At 43.7% G+C, this 22024-nt stretch overlaps 1 protein-coding gene across 1 annotated transcript; it reads right to left on the bottom strand.

Annotated features, from left to right (window-relative positions):
- Nucleotides 1-7422: 7422 nt before the first annotated feature.
- Nucleotides 7423-20818, bottom strand: st3gal2 (ST3 beta-galactoside alpha-2,3-sialyltransferase 2; the record flags this gene model as incomplete). The annotated part of the gene is made up of 8 exons (XM_083974345.1): nt 7423-7596; nt 7748-7867; nt 9146-9191; nt 9692-9871; nt 12461-12594; nt 13025-13084; nt 19160-19853; nt 20814-20818. The coding sequence occupies 8 exons, from the start codon at nt 20816-20818 to the stop codon at nt 7423-7425; spliced, it is 1413 nt and encodes a 470-aa protein (XP_083830471.1).
- Nucleotides 20819-22024: the final 1206 nt, after the last annotated feature.

Here is a 22024-nt window from a genome sequence, read left to right as displayed (position 1 = left end):
CTCCAAAACAAACTATTATTCACACTGTAGGCTTCATTGAGAGAATAAAACCGATTTCTAAGTGGGCGTGGTCGGCATTGCGTTATGACAACAATGCACAACACTAGATACCGTTTGAATATAACCTAATGAAAATTATATTGATTTGTTGTGGGAACAAATAATAATAAATTGACCAATGTTTTAACAAGGCTTCACTATGAAAGAAAGGTTTTAATTCAATCCTTATCTGCTAGATTTAATACTCAATCAATCCAATACAAGATCACATCAGTGCAGTTGTCCCTCCAAAAACAGTTAAATTACATCAGCAATAATGTTCTTTAACAAAGAAACACAGCTTTTATTTTATTTCTCCTACTCTTAATTCATATATCTGAAAATTGTTGTGTTTGGAAAACATCAGTTGTGACAGTTCAACCAAACTGAACGCAGAAAGTTAGATTGTGAAATCTTTGAAGAGTTTGAAACCACACCCCAATAAATCTTTTTCCTGATCTGTTGCGCCAAAAACATGTAATTTTGATTTTAATGTTGCAGTGTACTTTCTCTGCTATCCCATTTTCAATAAATTAGTTCATACATCAGCACTGTGGTTTGTTTACGTTGTTTACACATCCAGCAGCCACAATAATAGAGTCAATTCCGTGGTTTAAGCCAAACACATTTAGCTGCCTGTGTTTTGGTTTCCACCCCCTGAGGGAAGTAGCTATCTGGCTTAAATGTCCCATTATGTTCACCAGACATTTATTGGTGGGTTGGAGCCACAGGCTACTCTATGTTTTAGCTATTTAACTGGGAAAAAGGCTCATGAGGGCAGTGAGAGTGATGCAAAACAGTAACGCCATGAGCCATAGTCCCAAAACAACAGAAAGATCTACGTACAAGAAGTCAGGTTATATTTCTCAGTTCTACTATTACATACAGCCCCAGTCACATTATAGTCCATTATTAAAATAAAGATAGACTAAAATTGCTTTTAATGTTCGTTTTGCAGTTCCTTGTCCAGATTTTCTGTTAAATCTGAATTTGCAATACTGAGATGCTAACAAAGTTAATGCAGAACCACAAGGTAAAAAAAAGAAGAAGACCAGTATAAGCAGAAATCCTACATTCAGACGGTGTCTTATGTTGAGTATCATAGAACAAAAATGTGGATAAAGTGTTAACAGTAAAAGTAGTCTACTGATCATGAAAAATGGCCCATTGGTTAAGCAGGATTTAAAACATTTAACTGAAAAGAAACTGGCTATTCAATGTAATGGAGGAAAAAACACAATTTGAGTTTTCTGTGACTATAAACTAGTGCAAACCTAAAGCTACTTTCTCTGCAGTCGATTATACCAAACTGTTTTCTCTTCACAAACACAACATCAGACTTTCACCTCATGTTTCATGAAGCTTTTATTTACAGTAGCATAAGATACAAAGAATTCGACCACATATCATACAGATGTTACAGTGTAGTAGATACACATGTACTGCTTTGTCCAAAAGGTAGTCCTACATCAGAATGAGACATTTAAGACGGCACTAGACATTGACAGATCCAGACAGCAGGAAGCCACCCTCAGGAAAAGATGTAAATAAACTCCTTATTCATACTGTAATACTGTTTCATCTGTGCCACCTGGTTATTCAAGCAGCTTTTAATCCTAGTTGATGAGTTCAGTCTTTTCTCCTAGTGGTTGTGGATTATAGCACGGTAGCTAATAGAGGTATGAGTGTTGGCGTTACAATCCCCACATGTTCTGATATGTGCTGTGTGCCGCACAGTGGCTGCTGCTAAAGAGCTGCTTCTGTTCAGTGCACACCAGTGATCTGAGGAGGGAAGGGCCGCCTTTGGCTGTTCTCACCTCAACCTCAAGCAGTCGCAGGCGATATCATAACGCCAGCAGCCTCGGACCAGCGGTTGTTTTCATCATGATCTATTTGTTCCTCTCTGAGCTCCTTCTCTAACAGGCAGTGAAATGTCTGTCCCCCCGCTGCAGAACACAGAGCTCCTCTCCATTACCTCAAAATGACACAGAGCTTTACTGCAGCAACTGGAGAGACACGGGACGAGGAGATGTAAGTGGTATTAAAGTTCTTTTCAAGACACAAGGGCTGTGGTTTCCCTTCCTTATCTGGCACAGATTCTGTTTTGTTCCAGCTGGAGACACAGACTTGATTGTTTCTCCCCTGCCAGACCACCACAAATTGATCCAATTTTCTGACTTCCTGTTAACTCAAACTCAGTAATGAGGCTCTGATTAATATCTGAGAGTAATAAAACAGCAAGAAAGAAAGAAAAAAAAAATCCAATGAGCTCTGAACAAATTACGGTTAAATGATACAGTATTTCTGGGAAACACCGCTCTGAAAAGGTAAATATTAAATGTATTTCCCCAAAATGTCACACTATTGCCTTCAAGCAGATGCATGTGGGGCATTTGGATGCTGTGCACACGCTCTCCCTCCGACATAAAAATGTCACTTTCTCCTGGCTGAACAGGTGTGCTCTGAGGCTGTTCATTTCCACCCTCGTTCTGTTTAATTACCCCATAAAAATACATTTAATGAGTTTAATGAGCCTCCTTTATTCCAGGGAAATTTTAATTGTGGTATACTCTTGTTTGTGTCTGCCGCTTTTTTTGCGGCTGTACAAAGCTTGATAACATATTTCCAGGGGATCAGTAATTGGGTGATGTTTTGTGGCTGAAATGTGCCGCAGCACATAAGTGTGTGGGACACAATGGTGCAATAAATAGTGCTGGATGTAAAATGGTTCTGTAGTCCAATGAGAACAAAGGAGAACAATGATATGGGAGAAAAAACAAAATAACAATGCACCTTTAAAAGGAAACTAGTCCAGAAACTCACTTACATTTCCTGAGAAAACAATTATGGTCCACATTTCCCCCCCAAAAAAACTCTAAACATCTGTGGCTCTTTATTTGTTGACTGATGTTACCAACAGAGCAACAGAACATAAGTTAACCTAAAAAAAAAAAAAAAAAACTGGGGCTCACATTTTTTCCAAAAATTATTTTAAGAATCAACTGTGGGGGAGAAATCAGCGTTTTGGGTCAGCGACAGCAGGAAAGACCTACTTTAGGTTGTCGAAATGCTACAGGGAACACTGTCAGATCTGTGCCATATGCTGCTGTAGGTGGAAAAAAAAAACACTCTCAGTCTAATCTAGACTTGCACAGCAGAGAGGGATCACCCTGACCCCCCCCCCCCTTCCCCCCCTTCCCCCCTCTCCTCCTCCCTCTATCTGATCACAATGTTGTTGGTGAACAGCTGTGAGAAATTGAAGAAGTTGATAACAGTTTCCACGGCGTAACAAGGTCTCGCCTGCTTGGGAGGGGGGGAGAGAGAGGGGGGTGCAGAGTCGACTATTAAGACTTTTCTACTGACTGCAGGCGGTGAATGTGATAGGAATGTATTATTCCGCTGCCAGAGAGAACCCGGAGATGTCCTGATGATGAAAGCCACGTTATCTCCACAACAATTTACACATTCGGTCTGAAGCTGGAAGGAGCATCTTGGTGGTGGTGGTGGTGGTGGTGGTGGTGGTGGGGTGGGGGCAAACATCGATAACACAGGGGGCTGACAACAACTCTGAGAAAACAGTGAACCAGGCGCCAGTTCATGACAGCAGCGATACACTGATAATTCGAAACCTTTAGATGCTTTGTCGTCCTCGGCGGCGTCTCTTGTTCTACGGTGTCTGAGTGGTTGTGAACAGATGCAGCGAGACGGAGCAGGTATCTGTGATATCAGGGGCTTTAATTCTGGCACATGATGACCCTCTGTGTCTGTCTGCCGTGTTTCCTCACTGTCTAGAAAAGCTGAAATGCCTCAAAACCTTCCACTATAGATTCAAAAAAAAAAAAAAGTAGCAAATGACCTAATATGAATTCACAGCACATCCTCTCCTTTAGCCTACAGCGTTCTCTAAAAAACACTGTCAGTGTACAAAGCAGTAAGAAGCAGAGTGGGAGGCGCCTGTACCCCGAGCAGAAGGCAAGAGAGTGTGTTTTCATGTAGGTGTGTGTGTGTGTGTGTGTGTGTGTGTGTGTGTGTGTGTGTGTGTGTGTGTGTGTGTGTGTGTGTGTGTGTGTGTGTGTGCATATATATATATATATATATACAGCTCAGAAGGCACAGCTCTCAGCCACAAGATGTTTGCGTGTGTGTGTGTGTGTGTGTGTCTGTGTGAGACTTAAAAAATGCAAAAGGTAGCAGGTGTGTTTTGCCAATGGAGCAGCTGTAGGTGAGTGACGTCCAGCAGCAGGACAAGGCACGAAAGCACGAGAGTGTGTGTATGTGTGTGTGTGTGTGTGTGTGTGTGTGTGTGTGTGTGTGTGTGTGTGTGTGTGTGCAAGTCTGAGTGTGTGAGACAGAGAGCGAGAGAGAGAGAAAACACAAACAATATGTCCCGATTCAGCGACATTGAATTAAAATGAGCCCAGCTCAACACTTGAAGATCCCATAAAATCTGTTATGTGCAAAATGGGATAAAAAAAACAAAACACAAAAAGCGAAAGAGAGAACATGAGAGTTACACGATATCACCCAACGATATTACAATAATACAATAACAGAACTGATATCAGAATAGGAGGCACAGTTTTCCATCACCTGTTGGGGGCAGTATGACACTCCAACCCTCCTCAATATGTATATGTGTGTGTGTGCTACACATCCTGCCCAGTAAAAGTGATGTAAAACTTATGACTTCATAGGAACAAAGTCATTTCTCTGTCGACCTTTAACATCAGACTCACAGATCACACGTCATCTGACACGAATGTACCATCTGCTGCTGCTGCTGCTGCTGCTGCTCCAGCGGTCGGCACTCACAGTTCCTACAGAGACTCTGTTCACAGATATTCAGCCATCTTCTCGGCCATTTTGGAGGCTCGTGGCTCACTGTGTGACACACTATGTATGAGTCACTGCAGACTTCCTCCTGAACAAAACAAAACACAACACAACACAACACAACACAACAGGGAGTGCAGTTAAAAAGCATCCCTACATAATGTCTCTGTGTGGTTCCTTTAAGTTGCTTAATTAGTCTTATTTAATATCATTTGAATCAATTTTCACAGGGGGTTAAATTAAAATGTGTTTTGTATCTTCACAGTTTTCACTTTTAAAGTGTAAAATAAAAGTTAAAAGCCGGGGTCCCCCACACAACCTCTACAAGTGACCTCTGAGTCTTTTAATACTGATCAATAAACTCATACAAATGTTTAGTGTAAATGGGCTGAAGAAATGTCTTTATCAGACCTACGCAGGAACCCTGAGTACTTCTCCTTTGCAGCCAGCAGCTCTTTCTTGATAAACACATCTCTGTCTTCCATCTTTAGCTGGATTTACATCCTCAGCTCAACCCAGATACTTTTCTTACTACTTTTCTGTCTCTCTGCGGAGCACAGTCTCTTTTCTCCATTGATGTTTCTGTTTTTGATAACGTCTAGCAGCACTTCCTTGACTAATAATTCGTTTATGCCTTGTTAAAGATGTAAATAACCAACAATGGAGGATTTAAATGAGTACATGGGTGTAATTCGATGGTGCCAAGTGATGACAGAAACCTTTCATGTGCCACCTGGATAGAAAAGAAAATGAGTATAAATGCAGCCAAGGTGTAATCTCAAACAGTACAACGCTAACAAGTGAAATCTGCAGTCTGCAGGAGGATATGCCATCAATGACGATGAAAATCAGAGCAGGAGGTGCAGTCAATGTTGTTCGGAGGTGAAGTCTAAGGCGTCCGGTGGCTACACTCCCTCCAGACGGAGCAGAAGTGGTAATTGGCTGAGCAGGGACCAGGGCTAGTGGTTAATGAAGCCAAGCTGCTGGCAAGTTAAGTAGTTCCCAGCTCCAGTGGGGTTTTCTGTCACCCCATCATATGGGTCCTAATCTGGGCCGAGATGTTCTTGACAGTCTCTCTCTTCACTGGGACGCAGGAAACAGTCCTTTCAAAACCAGAGTGGTGAACCCAGTGCAGTCTGTGCAGGCGTGTGAGTAGAAGTCGCTGCAGACACACAACAGTGAAGCAACTGCTTTTTTCTTTCATCCTATAAAGATGCTGCTGGAGCAAATGGTACGTTCCCTTTTGCCTCCAGTCCTCTCCTCACAAATTAGACCCTGACAAACCACATGGGGATTAAACCCCAGTCCAGAAAACCAGTGTGACTCCATCCAAACATGAAATCCCAGGAGATGGACTTTTGGTCTCATTAGAGTCTCATACCGTCACACCAATGCTCCCCCAGAACAGTTTGTCAGCGTGAATAAAGACTGGAGCCGGACCTGTGGCTGCTGTGGCATTTTAAAATGAGGCTACAGAAGCTGAAGCTCATGCGAGTGCTGCAGTGATCTTTCTGAGTCGGAGTGGCCGAGAGGCAAAAGTTTTGATTGCGTTGTGTGTGTGTGTGTGTGTGTGGCTCTGCTGCGGCCTGGTAAAAGGACCTCAGGGGTTTAGTAGACAGTCATACGCTGTAAACCCACAGCAATCACCTATCGTCTTATAAGCAACCGTTTTACAGCCCGTCGCCGTCGAAGTCCTTTAGCACTGAGGCAGAACTCACATAAAGTGTAGAGTTATGACGGTGAGAAGCGCTTTACCTCGTATATGATCTGAGAAGAGCAATTCTCTCTCAAGAGAGGGCAAATCAAAACACGGCCCGGGTTCAGACGGAGCTACAGAAGTGACTCTGGTGCTTGTTTGACGGTACATTGGCTTCTGATAGCGTCACAGCTTGTGTCCGTAGCTTCAATTTTGTCTGAAGGCTCCGCGCTCCTCGGCGTCTGCCAACATCCACAGCTGTAAGCTCGCTTTCAGACACCACTTGGCCGTAGAACAATAGCCCCCCAGATGCTTATGGTGCAGTATGTAGTATATTGTCCTTTTGTTAACAGATGAGATTAAACACTCGGCCAAGAAGAACATTTCCTCTGGACCGAGTCCAGAAGTGGGATATTTATTTGCGAGATCTTTCCCTCTCCAGCCATCTCAGCGCTGTACACAGTCAGAGTCGGTATTTGTGATGAAGCTGCCCTGGGAAAAGGAGATCTGTGGTCTTGTCTTTCACTCCTGATGCTGGCCAGTTAATTCATAGTTTAATTTAAGGCTGAACTCCTGAACCCAACTACATATGGATCTATATGCTCCTTGTTTCTGGCTCCTAAAAGACTACGCTGTGTTCTCCGATATTTCCCAAACATAAGGGAAAGTTTTAAGGATTAATACTTTTTGGTAACAGTTCACGTTGTTAAATCTTGCCTGGATTAAGCATTGGGTTTACTTCAACTGGTGTAGGTTAAGTAAAAGAGAGAATATCTAACACATTCTAGGCAGCTTCTATTGTGTCTGTTGCCGGACCAGTTTTCTAACGTGAAACCTCAGGGTGGATTTGCTGGTTATTTTCCAGGGAATACGGTGATTTTTCCAGCCTTGGCCAGACGCTGGATCATCTGGGCTTCATAGTCGGCGTCGTGGACACCGGTTTTCCTGAACTCTCCGGAGTAGCGGTTCTGCTCCCAGTAGTGGTGCCAATTCCCCCGGCTGTCGGCCCCGAAACCAAACACATTCACCTAGAGGGGATTGACAAAGGGTGTGTATGTTGCCGTGTGTTATTATTACACTTGCGTCTGTCCTGGGTGAATATGATGCAAGTACAGTTTCAACACGGTGTAAGGATTTACAGTATGTGTTGAAGGAGAGAGGAGAAAAATAAACACTGACCTCATCACAGACGTGAAGGGCAAAGAAGAGCACCAGCATGCCAGTGGAGGGGTAACGCCCATGATGTTGAGTCCAGTGGTCATGGATGTATTTAAAGAATGCCGGGTTGAAGATCTGAACCTGGATGGATGAAAGAGATCCAGAGAAAGGAAAACACTGTAATACACAGTATGTAATATGTTAATTTGCCACTAAATGCCACTGAGAATCTCATGATGTTGAAGCTTAAAAGGTGCTTGAGGATTGTGGTAATGTCAGTATCCATGAAATTGTTGATGTTGAACATATAAACTAGTGTCATTGATGGTTACTAGAATTGAAATGCTGCCATTTTGTCCCCTTATCTTGGGCTGCCTGGGAGATGTTGTATCATATCGCATCGCATCGCATCGTATCGTATCGTATCGTATCGTATCGTATCGTACCGTACCGTATCCTATCGTATCGTATCGTATCGTATCGTATCGCATCGTATTTTATCGCATCGTATCGCATCGTATCATATCGTATCATATCGTATCATATCGTATTTTATCCCCATTGCCTCATAGTCTCATTTTGAGAAAGGTACAAGTCATACTCACAAAATGTGGATTTGTTTTTAAATAATCTTTGGTTATGAAAAATGAATCCAAGAAAATAGTTCCACTGCTGCAAGTTCAAAAGGTCCAACTGAACAAGAAGAGATTTTGCCACATTACTGATTGCTCTGGCAGATTAGAAGCACTGTTAACCACATGAATAGTGAATTATTTTGGTTAACTAAATGTTCAGGGCTTTAGGCTGCTTAGAGCCGCGCGGTGGAGGAGTAAATCTTATAAATCTATATTTCTGAGTCGGCTCTAAAGACACTAAAAACCGTGTCTCTGATTGTGCGAGGTTACGCACAAAGTCTTCACAGGGCGGGGATTAGTTTGAGTTTATTTGTTTTCACAGATTAAAGAGCAAGCACAAGATTATTCAAAACAAAGGGGAGCTTTATAATCTGTCTGTAATCCTTCATCAACAATGGGGAAGGGAGGGTATAATTGAAGCAAAGAAGCGTCACGTGTGTGTGAGAGTGTGAGTGTGTGATACATACAGTGCATTCATAATGTATTAATTTCTTACACAATTTATTATCTAGTAGTCTTTTGCTAATATGGCTTAAATTCATTTGAATACATTCGCAAACTTTTCAAAACTTGCTTTGTCATTATGGCATCCTGATGAAGGACGGATTGAATGTAAACAACTTTAACATATGGCTGCAAAATAAAACAATGTGCAAGACGTGACGACGTCTGAATATTATTTCCTGAACGCACCTTAGATGAATGTGTTTGCATATTATTGTGTGCGTTTGTGTGTGTGTGTGATTGGAGGACAGTAATTGCTGATAATGTTGAAAATTCGCACCTTGTCTTTATCTACACGGAGGAACTGCTTCACTGGAGCATAGGTACTGAAAGAGAGAGAGAGAGAGACAGAGAGAGAGACAGAGTGGTGGAGAGAGAGAAAGAGGGAGGGAGGGAATTGATTAAACATATTCAATCAACACTTTAAGTGATTGCTGCAGCTATGAATTCTGGATGATTGACGGCTGACAAATTGTTCCAACCCAGTAACTTTCTAGCCTCCAATAACTCTGCTGTGTATGTGTGTGTGTGTGTGTGTGTGTGTGTGTGTGTGTGTGTGTGTGTGTGTGTGTGTGTGTGTGTGTGTGTGTGTGTGTGTGTGTGTGTGTGTGTGTGTGATGAAATGAAAATGTATTTATGCCCTCAAACTATACTTGTGTCTGTGTGAACTTCAATTAAATGGTGCATGCAAACATATGATCACATAATCTGCTCATCATTCCATTTATGATTGATGTTTCTGTGCATTCACATGTGTTAATCCATGCGTATGCATATCTGTGTGTGTGTGTGTGTGTGTTGTGTGTGTGTTTTTTTGTGTTCTTACAATCGAATCTGGCCGGTGGACAGAGCACTCGTGATCCAGACGAGATCCAGTGTTTTGAAGGGAACCAGGACGAAGCTGACGTTGGCGGCCAGGTTCTTGGCGCTCTCCGGGTACATGAAGTGGTGTGTGGTGTGGCTGCCCGCGTCCTCCTCGTAGCCCACTGTGGGGGCCAGGTTTATCCTTGGTGCAAGAGAGAGAGAGAGATAGCATAAAAATGTTGTGATGATACAAAAAAAAAAAAAAAAAAAAAGTGATAATATTTGAGCCGTATCATTCAGCCCTGCTTGATGGCATCGTGTAGTCCCTGTAATCTTTGGGCAGCCAGCTTGTAGCCTGGCTTAGCGGCTTTTGAAGGAGCAGCACAACATTTTTGAGAAATGAGAAGATCAACATCAGACTCATGTCAATGTGTTAAACCTACATTTATTGATTTTTTTTCCCCCGCCCATTTGCAGACAAGATGGTACGAACACAAATCTGACTCTTTATACAAGTACATACACAACAAGGTAAATTTAACCCAAGGGTCAAGGAAGGAAGAACGAAGGGAAAGAAGGAAGGAAGGAAGACAGGAAGGACAAAGGGAAAGAAGGAAGGAAGGAAGGAAGGAAGGAAGGAAGGAAGGAAGGAAGGAAGGAAGGAAGGAAGGAAGGAAGGAAGGAAGGAAGGAAGGAAGGAAGGAAGGAAGACAGGAAGAACGAAGGGAAAGAAGGAAGGAAGGAAGACAGGAAGGACAAAGGGAAAGAAGGAAGGAAGGAAGGCAGGAAGGACAAAGGGAAAGAAGGAAGGAAGGAAGGAAGGTCAAAGAGAAATATGGGAGGAAAGAAGGAAGGAAAGATAGATGGAGGGAGGGAACAGATTGGATCAAAAAGGAAAAAAAAGAAGGAAGGAAGGGAGGGAGGGAAAAAGGATTTGATTTGATTTGATTTGATCAACTTTATTAATCCCAGAGGGCAATTCTGTTCGGCAGTCCAAAGGATTGTGGAAAGAAGGAAGGAAAAAAGGAAGGAAAGAAAGATGGAGGGAGGGAACAGATTTGTTCTAGGAAGGAAGAAAGAAGGGAGGAAAGAAGGAAGGGAAAAAGGAAGGAAAGAAAGAAGGAAGAGAGAAGGGAAGGAAAGAAAGAAGGAAGGATGGAGGAAGGGAACAGATTGGGTCAATTTGACCCAGAAGGACAGCAGGAGAGTTAAGATTCATTTACAATCAGGTGTTTATCGCCACCTGATTATACACTCAACAAACTGGTGGGCTGGTCTGACTCTGTCTGGGAACATCTTTAAATCTCACTTTCCTCCCTTTTTGGGCCATGGGAATGAAGGATTGCTCAACATGTCATAAAAGAAAAAGAAAAACAGAAAATAATTGCCAGACTTTCAGTTGGACATTTACTCTCTTTTGAGTTTATTCTTTCTGTGCTGCCACAGATGATCTGGTTCAGGGTTGTATGCTAATACACAAACGACAGCCTTTGTTTACTTGCTGTTTGCTTCACAGCTCGAACTCGCCTCATGATAAGGACTTTCCAGTCGCACATCTTATTAAACAGAATAATGAGCATATTTTGTCTGGTGTAATGTTCATTTGGGCTGCAGCTGAACCACTTGGCTCTCTGCGCTGCTGCTGCGGACCTCTGCTGTATTTACATGCAATGTGACTCACTGTCTGGAGGAGTGAGTCGTTTTCTGTCGACAAGAAGACGCACCTGAAAAAATGGCCGCTGAGTGCCCCTAACCATATGTTAGCGAATAAAAACAGATGCTTGCTCAGATAGCAGGAGTGAAAAGGCAGAAAGACAGACAGTGGGTGGGTGAGTGGGATTGCAGTGGGCCAACCTGAGTGTTAAGAGCAAATGGGAATCAAACCACAGTAATGGGAAAGAAAAATGGGAGATGGAGGTTGTCGGAGGCTGCCCACGCGAGCAAATGGCTCCAGTGCACAAAAATACGAGTCGTTCCTTTCACGGCACCAGCAGCACATGGCCTCGACGTACGCACAACCAACCAACCGCTGCAGGAAATCACATATAGCTGTGTGTGTGTGCTCATGCCAACTGACAACAATCACCCTCTGTGATTCATCAGAGCTGCATGACAACGGCCGGGGGAAGAAGCTGACACAAAAGGATTTATGTGCCTTGTGCAGATGTGTGTGTGTGTGTGTGTGTGTGTGTGTGTGTGTGTGTGTGTGTGTGTGTGTGTGTGTGTGTGTGTGTGTGTGTGTGTGTGTGTGTGTGTGTGTGTGTGTGTGTGTGTGTGTGTGTATGTGTGAGAGAGAGACAATCTATGCCTTTCAGTTTCTTCAGACCTAAACCTCTCTGTGATGATGACCCTGCTCAGACCAGGTGACCCCTCTCCTGACCAATCAGAGAGCTGAACAGCAGACAGCATTAAACAGTCAGATTAAATATAGTATCAGATGCACAGATCAGCTGCTGTCTGCCTCTTTACTCTGCAATTTCCCTTTCGGCTTAATAAAGAACGCTATCGTCTATCTGTGAGTGCATGTAAGTGCATCTCTGACTGGTGCACACGAACACACAAACTTTAGATGATGTAACTTTAATGAGACATACTGCATTGTAACAGTATAGTGCTCTCCTTACTAACTCTCTTCCCCCCCTTTCTTCAGTTATCCCACCTCCTCCTCCCCTTCTTTCTCTCTCCAACTATTCGTCTTGGCGTCTACTTTGTCTTCATCTATCGAGTCCTTCAGCCACTCTGCTCGCTATTACTTTTTTCCTTTTATCCATTTCATCTATACCCCTCTCACCTCATGATGTAGTTGTGTCCATCAATGGTGGCCCCGTATCCGGCACCGCGGAGGTTTCCAGAGTTCCCCACGACGGCGCAGCGCAGGCACCGCCCGGGATCCCACGAGCCGTACGGCGACCTTCCAGGAATCACCTGCAGTAGGACAGAACAAACTCAAGGTTTACAGGAAGTGACGTTCAGGACACCAGCTCTGTAACACCAACAGATGCAAAATTACCTAAACCTGCAGCTCAGGCCTGATTGTAAAAATACATCCTGCACTCAATTCTGGGGTGAATTCTTCATGAGATCTTCCATGAAAAATACATAAGCCCTTTCTGCCCCCAGGGAGGCAGACTGAGATATCTAAACATCCAGCCTAACGTCAAACCATGATGCTGAACTGAGAGCCAGAATGGAAATAAAAAACAACACTCAAAAGCAATGAGCTGGGTCACTGATAAACCTGATGTCTAATAAAGAAATCTGCTCCTGTCAGTCTTTGCCCAGGAGTGTAAAGTAATGACTTGGCTGACTTGAAAGCACAACGGTAATGGAAAGATGAATTAATAATACAAAATACCTGGAACAACCGCAGCAGCACCTGCTGGATGCTGTGGGGTTTAAACTGGGGCTGCAACATCTAGAGAGAGAGGGAGGGAGAGAGACAGCATGGTTAGGATGTGTAGTTTCTCCTCCGCAGACAAATTGGATCTGACAACAGACTTTAAATTTAGTTACTTTCAGAGCGCCAATGTACGTGTGTATGCATGCATTTGCCTGCATTCATGTGCAAATAAGCAGGTGCTTGTGCCTGCATCGTGTGTGTGTGCGTAGGTGACAGCCATGTGTCAGACTGACGGGATGCAGTCAGACTGGGTGAGCTGTGGTCAGAGGAGCAGGGGCAGTGCTGTCCACATGTCAAAAACAAGCTGAATTTGAGAAAAAAAATCAGATGACAGTGAAGGAAAAGGCAAAAATGTGAAAAGGAAAGCAAGAAGTGCTGTTTTTTTGCTTGTGTGGTTGCTTCTCTGCCCATAAACTCTAAAAAATTACACCTACACAGACGGGGTGCTCAAGTTTCTTTGTGTCTTTTCATGATTTCTTTCATATCATCCGTCTCCAACAACAGTGAGATGACCAAAAAAGACCCTCTATCCTGCTAAGAGGGACAAACAAGTGACGACAAGGCTCTCCTTAATTAACAGAGGGTGGATAAAGACGTAAAAAAAGAAGAAGTAGCAGATATGAAAGAACAGGAGATAAAGCTAGAAAAAAAATGTGGGGGTTAAGATGATACTGTGGTTAATTTTGTTCCCAGCTCTGAAAAGGTTTCATGGATACATAACACCATAAATGTGCAGCCATTAGACAAGAAAATTTCAGATTCAGACTTTCTCTCTGGGCTCTGTGAGAGTGTGTTTAATGCACTGTTGAACATCTTGTCTGAAAACAATAAAAACCATTTAAGTGTTTAAGCTTAAAAGGTCACTTCATTTAAAGTGGATATTAAAGCAAATACAGAGAAATAATCTATCTGGGCTGCGAGAGGCAATGAATAAATCACAGTGAAAATGAAATGATAAAGAGGATTCTTTAGAAGATTCAAGCCTTTTAGAGTGGAAAAATATGCACAGTTCGTTGATATCTTGATTTATGTGTAATGTAAAAAAAAAATAAAAAATAACATTATGCTTTTCATACACTGGGAGCCCTGGGATATTAGATGTTTATAAGATGTTTAAGACACTGCAGAAACAGAGAATGACTCCCCTTTGCCCTTTGCCCTTTGCCTTTACATAAACCATCTCTACACCCCAGAAGGATATTTGCTCTTCAATAGATGCACCACCTGCAGGCAACAAACATTACACCAGCAGACTTTTTTTTCTTCTTGTTTTTATCTCATTTACTTCTGTTTTTGTGAGTTTACCTTGGATTTTTCCAGTTAACTTTTTAAGAAATACAATGATAAAACATTAGCACGTCTGTACTTTAATGCATATTTAACAATTGAGGAAATTTCAGAATACATTTCGGACCAACTCTGGAAGAAACCAACACCTCACTGACACCGAGACGGGATATTCAAATGGCCTGCATGAGCAAGAGGAACGGCTCCAGCTAGCCAAACCTATTTCAGTGTTCGTGTGGGCAGTCGACTATTGATTCAAGACAGACATGAAAATCTGTGAACTTGTCCTGAGGCAGACACGAGTCACTTCAGATTGACGGCGTGATTTTGATCTACGGAGGCATGAAATGTTGAGAAGGAAGATGTTCACTTCACAGTCGAGCGTAAAAATATGTATCCCTGCTTTGTCTTATGTGTGTCTCTTTCTTTATTTTAATTTTAGATCATGCTTTGAGCTGCTTCATTGTGGGGTGTAAGGAGAACGATGACACATAGTAGCAGTGACTAACAAAAGTTTTAAAAAAAACCCATCCAATTAAAAAAAAAAAAAATTCTTGTTCCAGTTTGAGCATTTGCCAAACCACACAAACACAATGTGCAGTCACGCGTGCAAAGAGAGAGAAAGACAGCACCTGCACGCACAAAAAACATTCCCCCCCAAAACAAAAACGCGCTCTCACACAAAAGTTTTCACCAGGATATTGGCAGCCAGCACATAGCCGTTCCTCTCTCTAACCATATTTTTTTCCCTTCCTGTTGTTCTCACCCTCTCCCACACAGCAATCTTCATTTTCCCACTCCTTTGTCACCGCTTCCTTTTCACCCACCATCGGCCTTAATTCGCCTCTGTCCCCACACACACACACACACACACACACACACACACACACACATACACACACAGATCTCGTTCGCTTGCATTTTCATTCATACATGCTCTCAGCAGTCTCCTTGCCCTCATGTCTAATTCCTTCTCTTTAATTTCCCTTGCTCTCCTCTTTGTTTCTCCTCCTCCTCTTGTCTTTCTTCATCTCTTTGTCTCTCCGGGACGCCTGTGCACCATGCAGCTCATCAGTGCCGATTTGAGACCACTAAATCTTTCCTTTACTTTCCTTCACACTCTCTCTCTCTCTAACTTTGTTTCTCATGCTGTTATCTCTCTGCGTTTCTCTCCCTCCCTCCCTCCCTCCCTCCCTTCCTCTGTTTTTCCCCATCCTACTTGATCCCTCCATCCTTTGCCTCCTTTTCTCTGACTCTCAGCGTGATGCCAGAGCTGGCTTGGCATGCTGCACCGCTGTTGTTCAGAGGCTACTAATTTTTGGCAGCCATGGCCCGTGCGCCGTCTTGCTTCCTTCCTCTCAGCTGTCCTCTGCCTCCTAAAATTAAAGCTTCCTGACACCTACTTTCAAATAAACAAACTTCTATTTTACTCATTTAAACCAATATTTCGCATGACTCTGCATACACACATTTTTATTGTGATGATTTCTTGTTATTAAATATTTTCACCTAGTAACTTCCAGGTGTAACTGATACAGGACGAGCTTCTACCCAGAGGCTGTCAGACTGACAGACTCTATATTGCCTCATTGATTGCACTTAGACTGCTGCTCTGCTAAATGCTCTGCTCTGTTTAAACATGCCACTCTAATTTTAATCACTGCACTGAACTGTATTTATTAGTTATGTTTATTCATTGCTTATTCTATCAATACATAGAAATCATAGACCTACTGTTATTGGACGCTGCTGGTCCCGAGTATAAATTTGGTTTCATGCATATTTAACTAACAACTGAGAAGAGTATAGCATTAGCTCATTTTGTACATTTATCCACCCAGATTGCTGCTCTGCATATTCATCTCCATCCCCCTCAAGTCTGATCTAAAAGATGGGATTTTAAGACAGCTGAATTTTTCATAATAAAGCCTCTTATTCACATATTTTTCTGTTTTTATTTTTACTGAGTAAAAGACAACGTGCATAAAGGCTGAAATCCTGAACCGATACCCATGACATGTCTGAAAATGAAAAAAAAAAAAAAAAAAAACATACACCAATCAGCCATCACATTACGACCACCTGCCCAGTGATGCACTGTGTATTCTGACACCTTTCTATCACAATTTGGTCCTTGTCAAACTCGCTGAAATCCTCACACTTGCCCATTTTTCCTGCTTCTAACACATCAACTTTGAGGACAAAATGTTCACTTGCTGCCTAATATATCCCACACACCACTAACAGGTGCCATGATGAAATGTTATTCAGTGTTATTCATATCACCTGTCAGTGGTCATAATGTTATGCGTGATCGGTGTAGGTTGACTGGTTTGGGTGCAAATCAATGGGAGAGGGGGGGGTATGAACACAGGTGAATTTATTTGGGTGAGCTGGTTGAGGTTCTTAAAATTAAACCATTTTGGGCTGAAGAATTTCTCTCAGATGAAGAGAAAAGCAAATAATTGACTGGTGAGCGGTGACATAGCTACATCTCACTGAACATCAGTGTTGCCAGGAAACAGCCACATTATTCTGTCTGCTCATTGCCAGCAGCGAACACTTGAACTCCCCTTTACCTTTGCACATTACCTTTACTTTGGACCGACATATAGAGCCCTTATGCGAATCTTTCTGGGCCGAAACTCAGCAGAGAAACATGAGGCACATCTGGCAAATGGGGCATTAGAAATAGAGTCATGTCCCCGGTACAGCCCAGACAAAGGCCTGCTTCTCTCTGACACTGAAATAAAACAAGTTGAAGTGAAGTTGTATTTCAAAGCCAACAGGTACTACCCCTGTGGATGGTAATAACTTGTTGGTCTTTATGAATGCAGACTTGTCTTTCCCTCGGTGCTCTTTCCCAAATGCATGCATGTAAGAACCAGATTACTCCATGCAAATACAGTATCAGTGTATGTGTTCTCTCTCATACAGAATAAGAGGAAGCAGAAGTTGTTGTTGTTCTAGTTTGTTGTTGTTTACATGTACCCTTTGTTCCCTCCTTGCAGTTTCTATCCTCCTACTCCATATTTATCTACTTCATTTCTCTCTCCACACTGCACCACTCCCATGCTCCTGTCTTCCATGTGTCTGCTTCCTCCTATATTTGATCTCCCCTATTCCTTTCCTCTCCTTTCTCTTTGTCTTCTCTTCCTCTGTTTTATTTCTCCTTCCTTTCCTCCCCCCTCGTCCCTGTTGCAGTGTGACCTAATGACTTGGCAGCTGTTGGCCTGTGTTTGCAGCTTTCTGCCATTTCATTGCAGGACTAACAGCAGTCCCTGTTTCAACGCAGTATCCGAAGGACACCGCACAATGCTCAGGTCAGGATAATACTGGAAACACTCACACAAACACATACATTTAGGTTTTCAAGCGGTATTGCACACACAAATGAGTACACAGCATCCACAGCAATTGAAACTCACCCTCAAAGACAAACACACACATACACTGAGGCGGGATGTTAATAGTGGAATTCCTTTAATTAAGTACTTTCTATCTCTTGCTCGCACTCTCTGAGGATGTATTTATTTCAGTTTTTAGTCATTACTCAGTTGTGGTTTCAGAAAAGCCCAGTGGCCAACTCTGTAATGTTCCACTTCTTCGCTAACACCATTACATATGTCTGGCAGGGATACATCAGGAGCATGTAGTACTTGCAAGAGGGGATTGGTTGGAGGGAAGATGAGGAGGATGGAGGGAGAGATATGCGATTACGATGCATTACTGCCCCTATGTTGGTGCTCTATTAAATTCGTTTCGTCCACGTGACTGACTGCCACCCCCTATATTGCACCATACACAAACACACACATGTGAAGTGTTTATTTGTTGCAGACATGGCGAAAACATTGCAAAACTTTGGTTTTGTATAGGTTTTTGAGGCACACTCAATTCTAGTGTACCATAGAGTCTCATTATTGTATTGTTTTCAATGATAAATTGGAAAACCAAAGTCTGTGGGCCTGCAGGAAAGTGATTTACACATTAAATATGCACTATAGTTAAGCAGGAGGAGTTATTTCGGTTAAAGGTAAAAGCCCCATTCATTTTCCTATAGACTACATTACATGATTTACATTTGGTATCTTGTTAAATAAAGTATATGATATTTACAGATGTGAAGGAAAATATCAGTTTCTTTGAAAATAACTAAGAAGGTAAAAGCCTGTTGTATGATTCCCTATGTGCATTACATCATACCAATCACTAAGCTTGAAATTCGGTTTATGCACCACTAACAGTGGACCGGGGCTAAAAATGCCAGTGTTGAGAAAACACAGTCTGCAGCCTCAAATCCGTTCAGATCAGTTTTGGATGTTTTCAGCAACTCTGGTGCCATGTTTGGTTCACAAATTCAACAACAAAGCACTCTGAGTTCTCTCTCCAGCTCTGATTCGTGCCTCCGACTGACTTCTCCTGTGCAGCAGCAACGGTGACTGAGGCGCTGAGGTGTAAAATGAAAAACAATGCAGGATTTCTATAGAATTAAATAATTTAAACTGTTGCCAGTTACATAAATGTTTGAAACAAAACAGAAGCTCCTCCCACTTTACAACTATATTGGATGCAAAACTCAGAATAGGTCAAGTGATACAATCAATATCAATATCAATACAAACTTCATTATCCCCGCAGGGAAATTTGTCATGGACAGTCATGTGCCACAAGTTGCTGCAATTACATTAATACACAAAACAGATAAAAAACCAGTACATTCGACATTCCTCACACAGTTCTCGCATTCACATGATTCTCACATTCGCACAGATAAATATAAATATATAAGACGGTACTTACCACCCACCAGTAGTAGACATCGGAGGGCAGCTGGACGTTGTCTCTGGTCCAGACGGGTGAGATGTCGGGGTCGTAGTTCTCATCGAACCAATCAGAAACGCCGGGGTCGCCCACGCAGCGCGGGCAGGCACACGTCCTCTGCTGCGAGGTGTCGGCCGGCGACAGGCGGTGAGCGCCCACGTAGCTGGGCACCAGCTTCACCCGCCGCGACTCCTCCCACCCGGGCGGCTCCAGGTAGTTGAAGCTGACGCCGCCGCGGAGCGAGACGGAGAAGAAGAGCGAGGTGAGGAAGACGAGGACCAGCGAACCGAGGAGAACCCAGATCCTGCGGGAACATCTCACCCGGCCTCCTTTCTCCGTGCCACCGCCTCCTCCTTCTCCTCCTCCTCCTCCTGCGCCTCCTCCTGTACTACCTCCACCCGCCGCCGCCGCCCACGCCACGCCTCCGCCCAGCCAGGGCCTGAACTCGGAGAGTCTGGGAGCTCCCCTGGATGGACCCCCCCCGCCCCAGGACCCCCAGCCCCAGCGCCTTTCCCGGTGCAGGGTGGAGGACGGGATGCGGCCCCCCCACGGCCATGCCCCCACCCCTGGGCCTGCCACTGTCCCCAGCCCACCACCACCACCACCGCCTCCTCCGCCGCCTCCGTGCAACGACCACCAAGGTCTGGTCGGCGTGATTGGGGCACCCTCCTGCCTACGAGTCCGTACCACAAGATTACCCACTATATCAGAGCAGTGAAACACTCACACACACACACACACTCACTCACAGACACACACAGAAACTCTGACCCAAGACAATGTGTCAGAGTCAATTTGTCTCACAGTCAAGCTGTGCACTCAGCGATGCTCCAACGCTTTCTTCTTATCTCCCGCTGGATCCTCTGTCTCCCTCCCTCTCGCAGCCACAGCTATGTGCTCGTACAACACAGCAATGTCTTGGTACACACACACAACACACACACACACACACGGCACACACACACAAAGCAGGAGTCACAGCTGAATCACACAGCTGGAGTCTGACTGCTTCACAAGTCTTCTGCTTTCTCCACGCGGGGTGATCTCTCCTTCAGCTTCGAGCAGCACAGCCTCAGCTTTTCCCACCTTCCTGTCATTTGTTCATTCCCTCCCTTTTCTTATTCTTTTTTTTACTTTCCAACTTCACCTTCTGTGTCTCTGCGTCCACCTCTGTCTTCTTGTCCCTTCCCTCTTGTTGTTGTCACTAACCGCAGTGTCCATCCTCAGTCAAATCCAGTGGATGGATGCAGCAGGTCCTTCTTGCTCTCGCTGCCATCTGTGTGAATGGTGAGCTTGGCTCCGGCGCGCTGCTTTCTCTCTTTTCTGTCTCTCTCTCGTTGCACTGAAGCGACTTAGCCAAAGAAAGGCTGGCAGACTAGTTGAGAGCAGTGGTGAGAGGGAGGGAAGAAGGGAGGAGGAGGAGAGGGAGGAGGAAGAGCAGTACAGGGGAGGAGGTTTGGCCTGAAGGGTATTCCATCACGTCCCTTGCCATCCACAACAAAGACGATACCTTTCTTCTCTTCTCTTTTTGGTTTTTGCTTTCTTTTCTTCTCTGCCACAATTTCCTCTGTTGTCTGCTGTTTTCTCAGTATCCTTGTTTTTCTGCTCTCCTTGCGTTTCTCTCCAGGCTCACCTCATCTAGTCTTTTGTCTGTCGCAGGGTCTGTCCTTTCCTCCTGAACAACCTCTCAGTCCATCAGTGTCTGTCTCTCACTGAGTCTGTCCGTGACCTATTAGCACGTCGAGTTTAAAGAACTCTTTCTGGTGCCGTTTCTCTTCGCACAAAGTTTTCAAAGTTGGGATGAAACTTTCAGGTTTTTTTTCTTCTTTCTTTTCTTTTCTTTTTTTTCTTTCTACAGCGAATGATGAAATCTTAAAGAAAAAAAAACTCTTTCAATAAAAGCACAATCACCTTCTAGATGTCAGCGTAGGAGTTGATAATTCATCATCATCCTTTCAATGTCCTGCTGAGACTCAATGGGAATGGATTATTAAAAAAACGAAGAAAGAAAAGAGACAAAAGATAAATGTATAAATTACTTCTGGGGAAATAATCAAAGCATCACAAGCGGATTGTTGGACGTTCTTCTGACGGAAAGTTTTTTTAAGAAGATCATTCGTCCGGGGTCGAGGCTGCGCCAAGGAAAGTTGAGAGTGGTGGATGGATGGATGATGTGCAGAGGGTGCGATTAAAAAAAAAACAAAACCAATCAGCCCCAAATCTCATCTTCTCTCCAGCTGGCTTTGAGAGGATGACGGCAGGAAGGGCAGGGGCAGCATCTGTCCTGCAGTCCAGAGTGTGCGCATGTGTGTGTTATACCGGTGATATAATGTGCTTCTGGAGTTAAGCTTGGGTTGCACACCGTCTGCCAGTTGCACTAATTTAATTGTGTTCAACAGCTGTGCCAGCGTGTGTGTTTGTGAACGACCTATTGGCTGGCGGCGAAGGTTTCATGGGGCTGGTGAGCTTGAGGCGGCCGCTGCTTAGCTCTAATCTGCTAAACTGTAATCCAAGGGTAGGACCCATGTAGTGCCCACTTTCTGCCAGCTGCCTGCCCTCACCGTGTTCATCTGATGCCCTGTAAACACCTGCTTATCTCACCTGCACCCACACACGCATCCCAGTCGCACTGCAGAAGTTCTGCCGCAGTAACGTCTAAGTGTTAACACGTAACTCGGCCGCCTAAAGCAGAAATATCACAGCTCCCAGTGAGGCGATTGTTTCATTAACACATGTCCTTGTTTGTGTCTTTCAAGATTTCAGACTTCCTTCTGTCTTGGTCCTGATGAAAACCTGCAGAGAAAGAGAAAGAAAAAGAACAGACGGATTGTCATTTACAGCCAT

The sequence above is a fragment of the Trachurus trachurus genome (assembly GCF_905171665.1).
Source record: "Trachurus trachurus genome assembly, chromosome: 6".
NCBI classification, from domain to species: domain Eukaryota; kingdom Metazoa; phylum Chordata; class Actinopteri; order Carangiformes; family Carangidae; genus Trachurus; species Trachurus trachurus.
The sequence above is the reverse complement of the archived record's forward strand: the minus strand, read 5'-3'. Positions and strand labels throughout refer to the sequence as shown.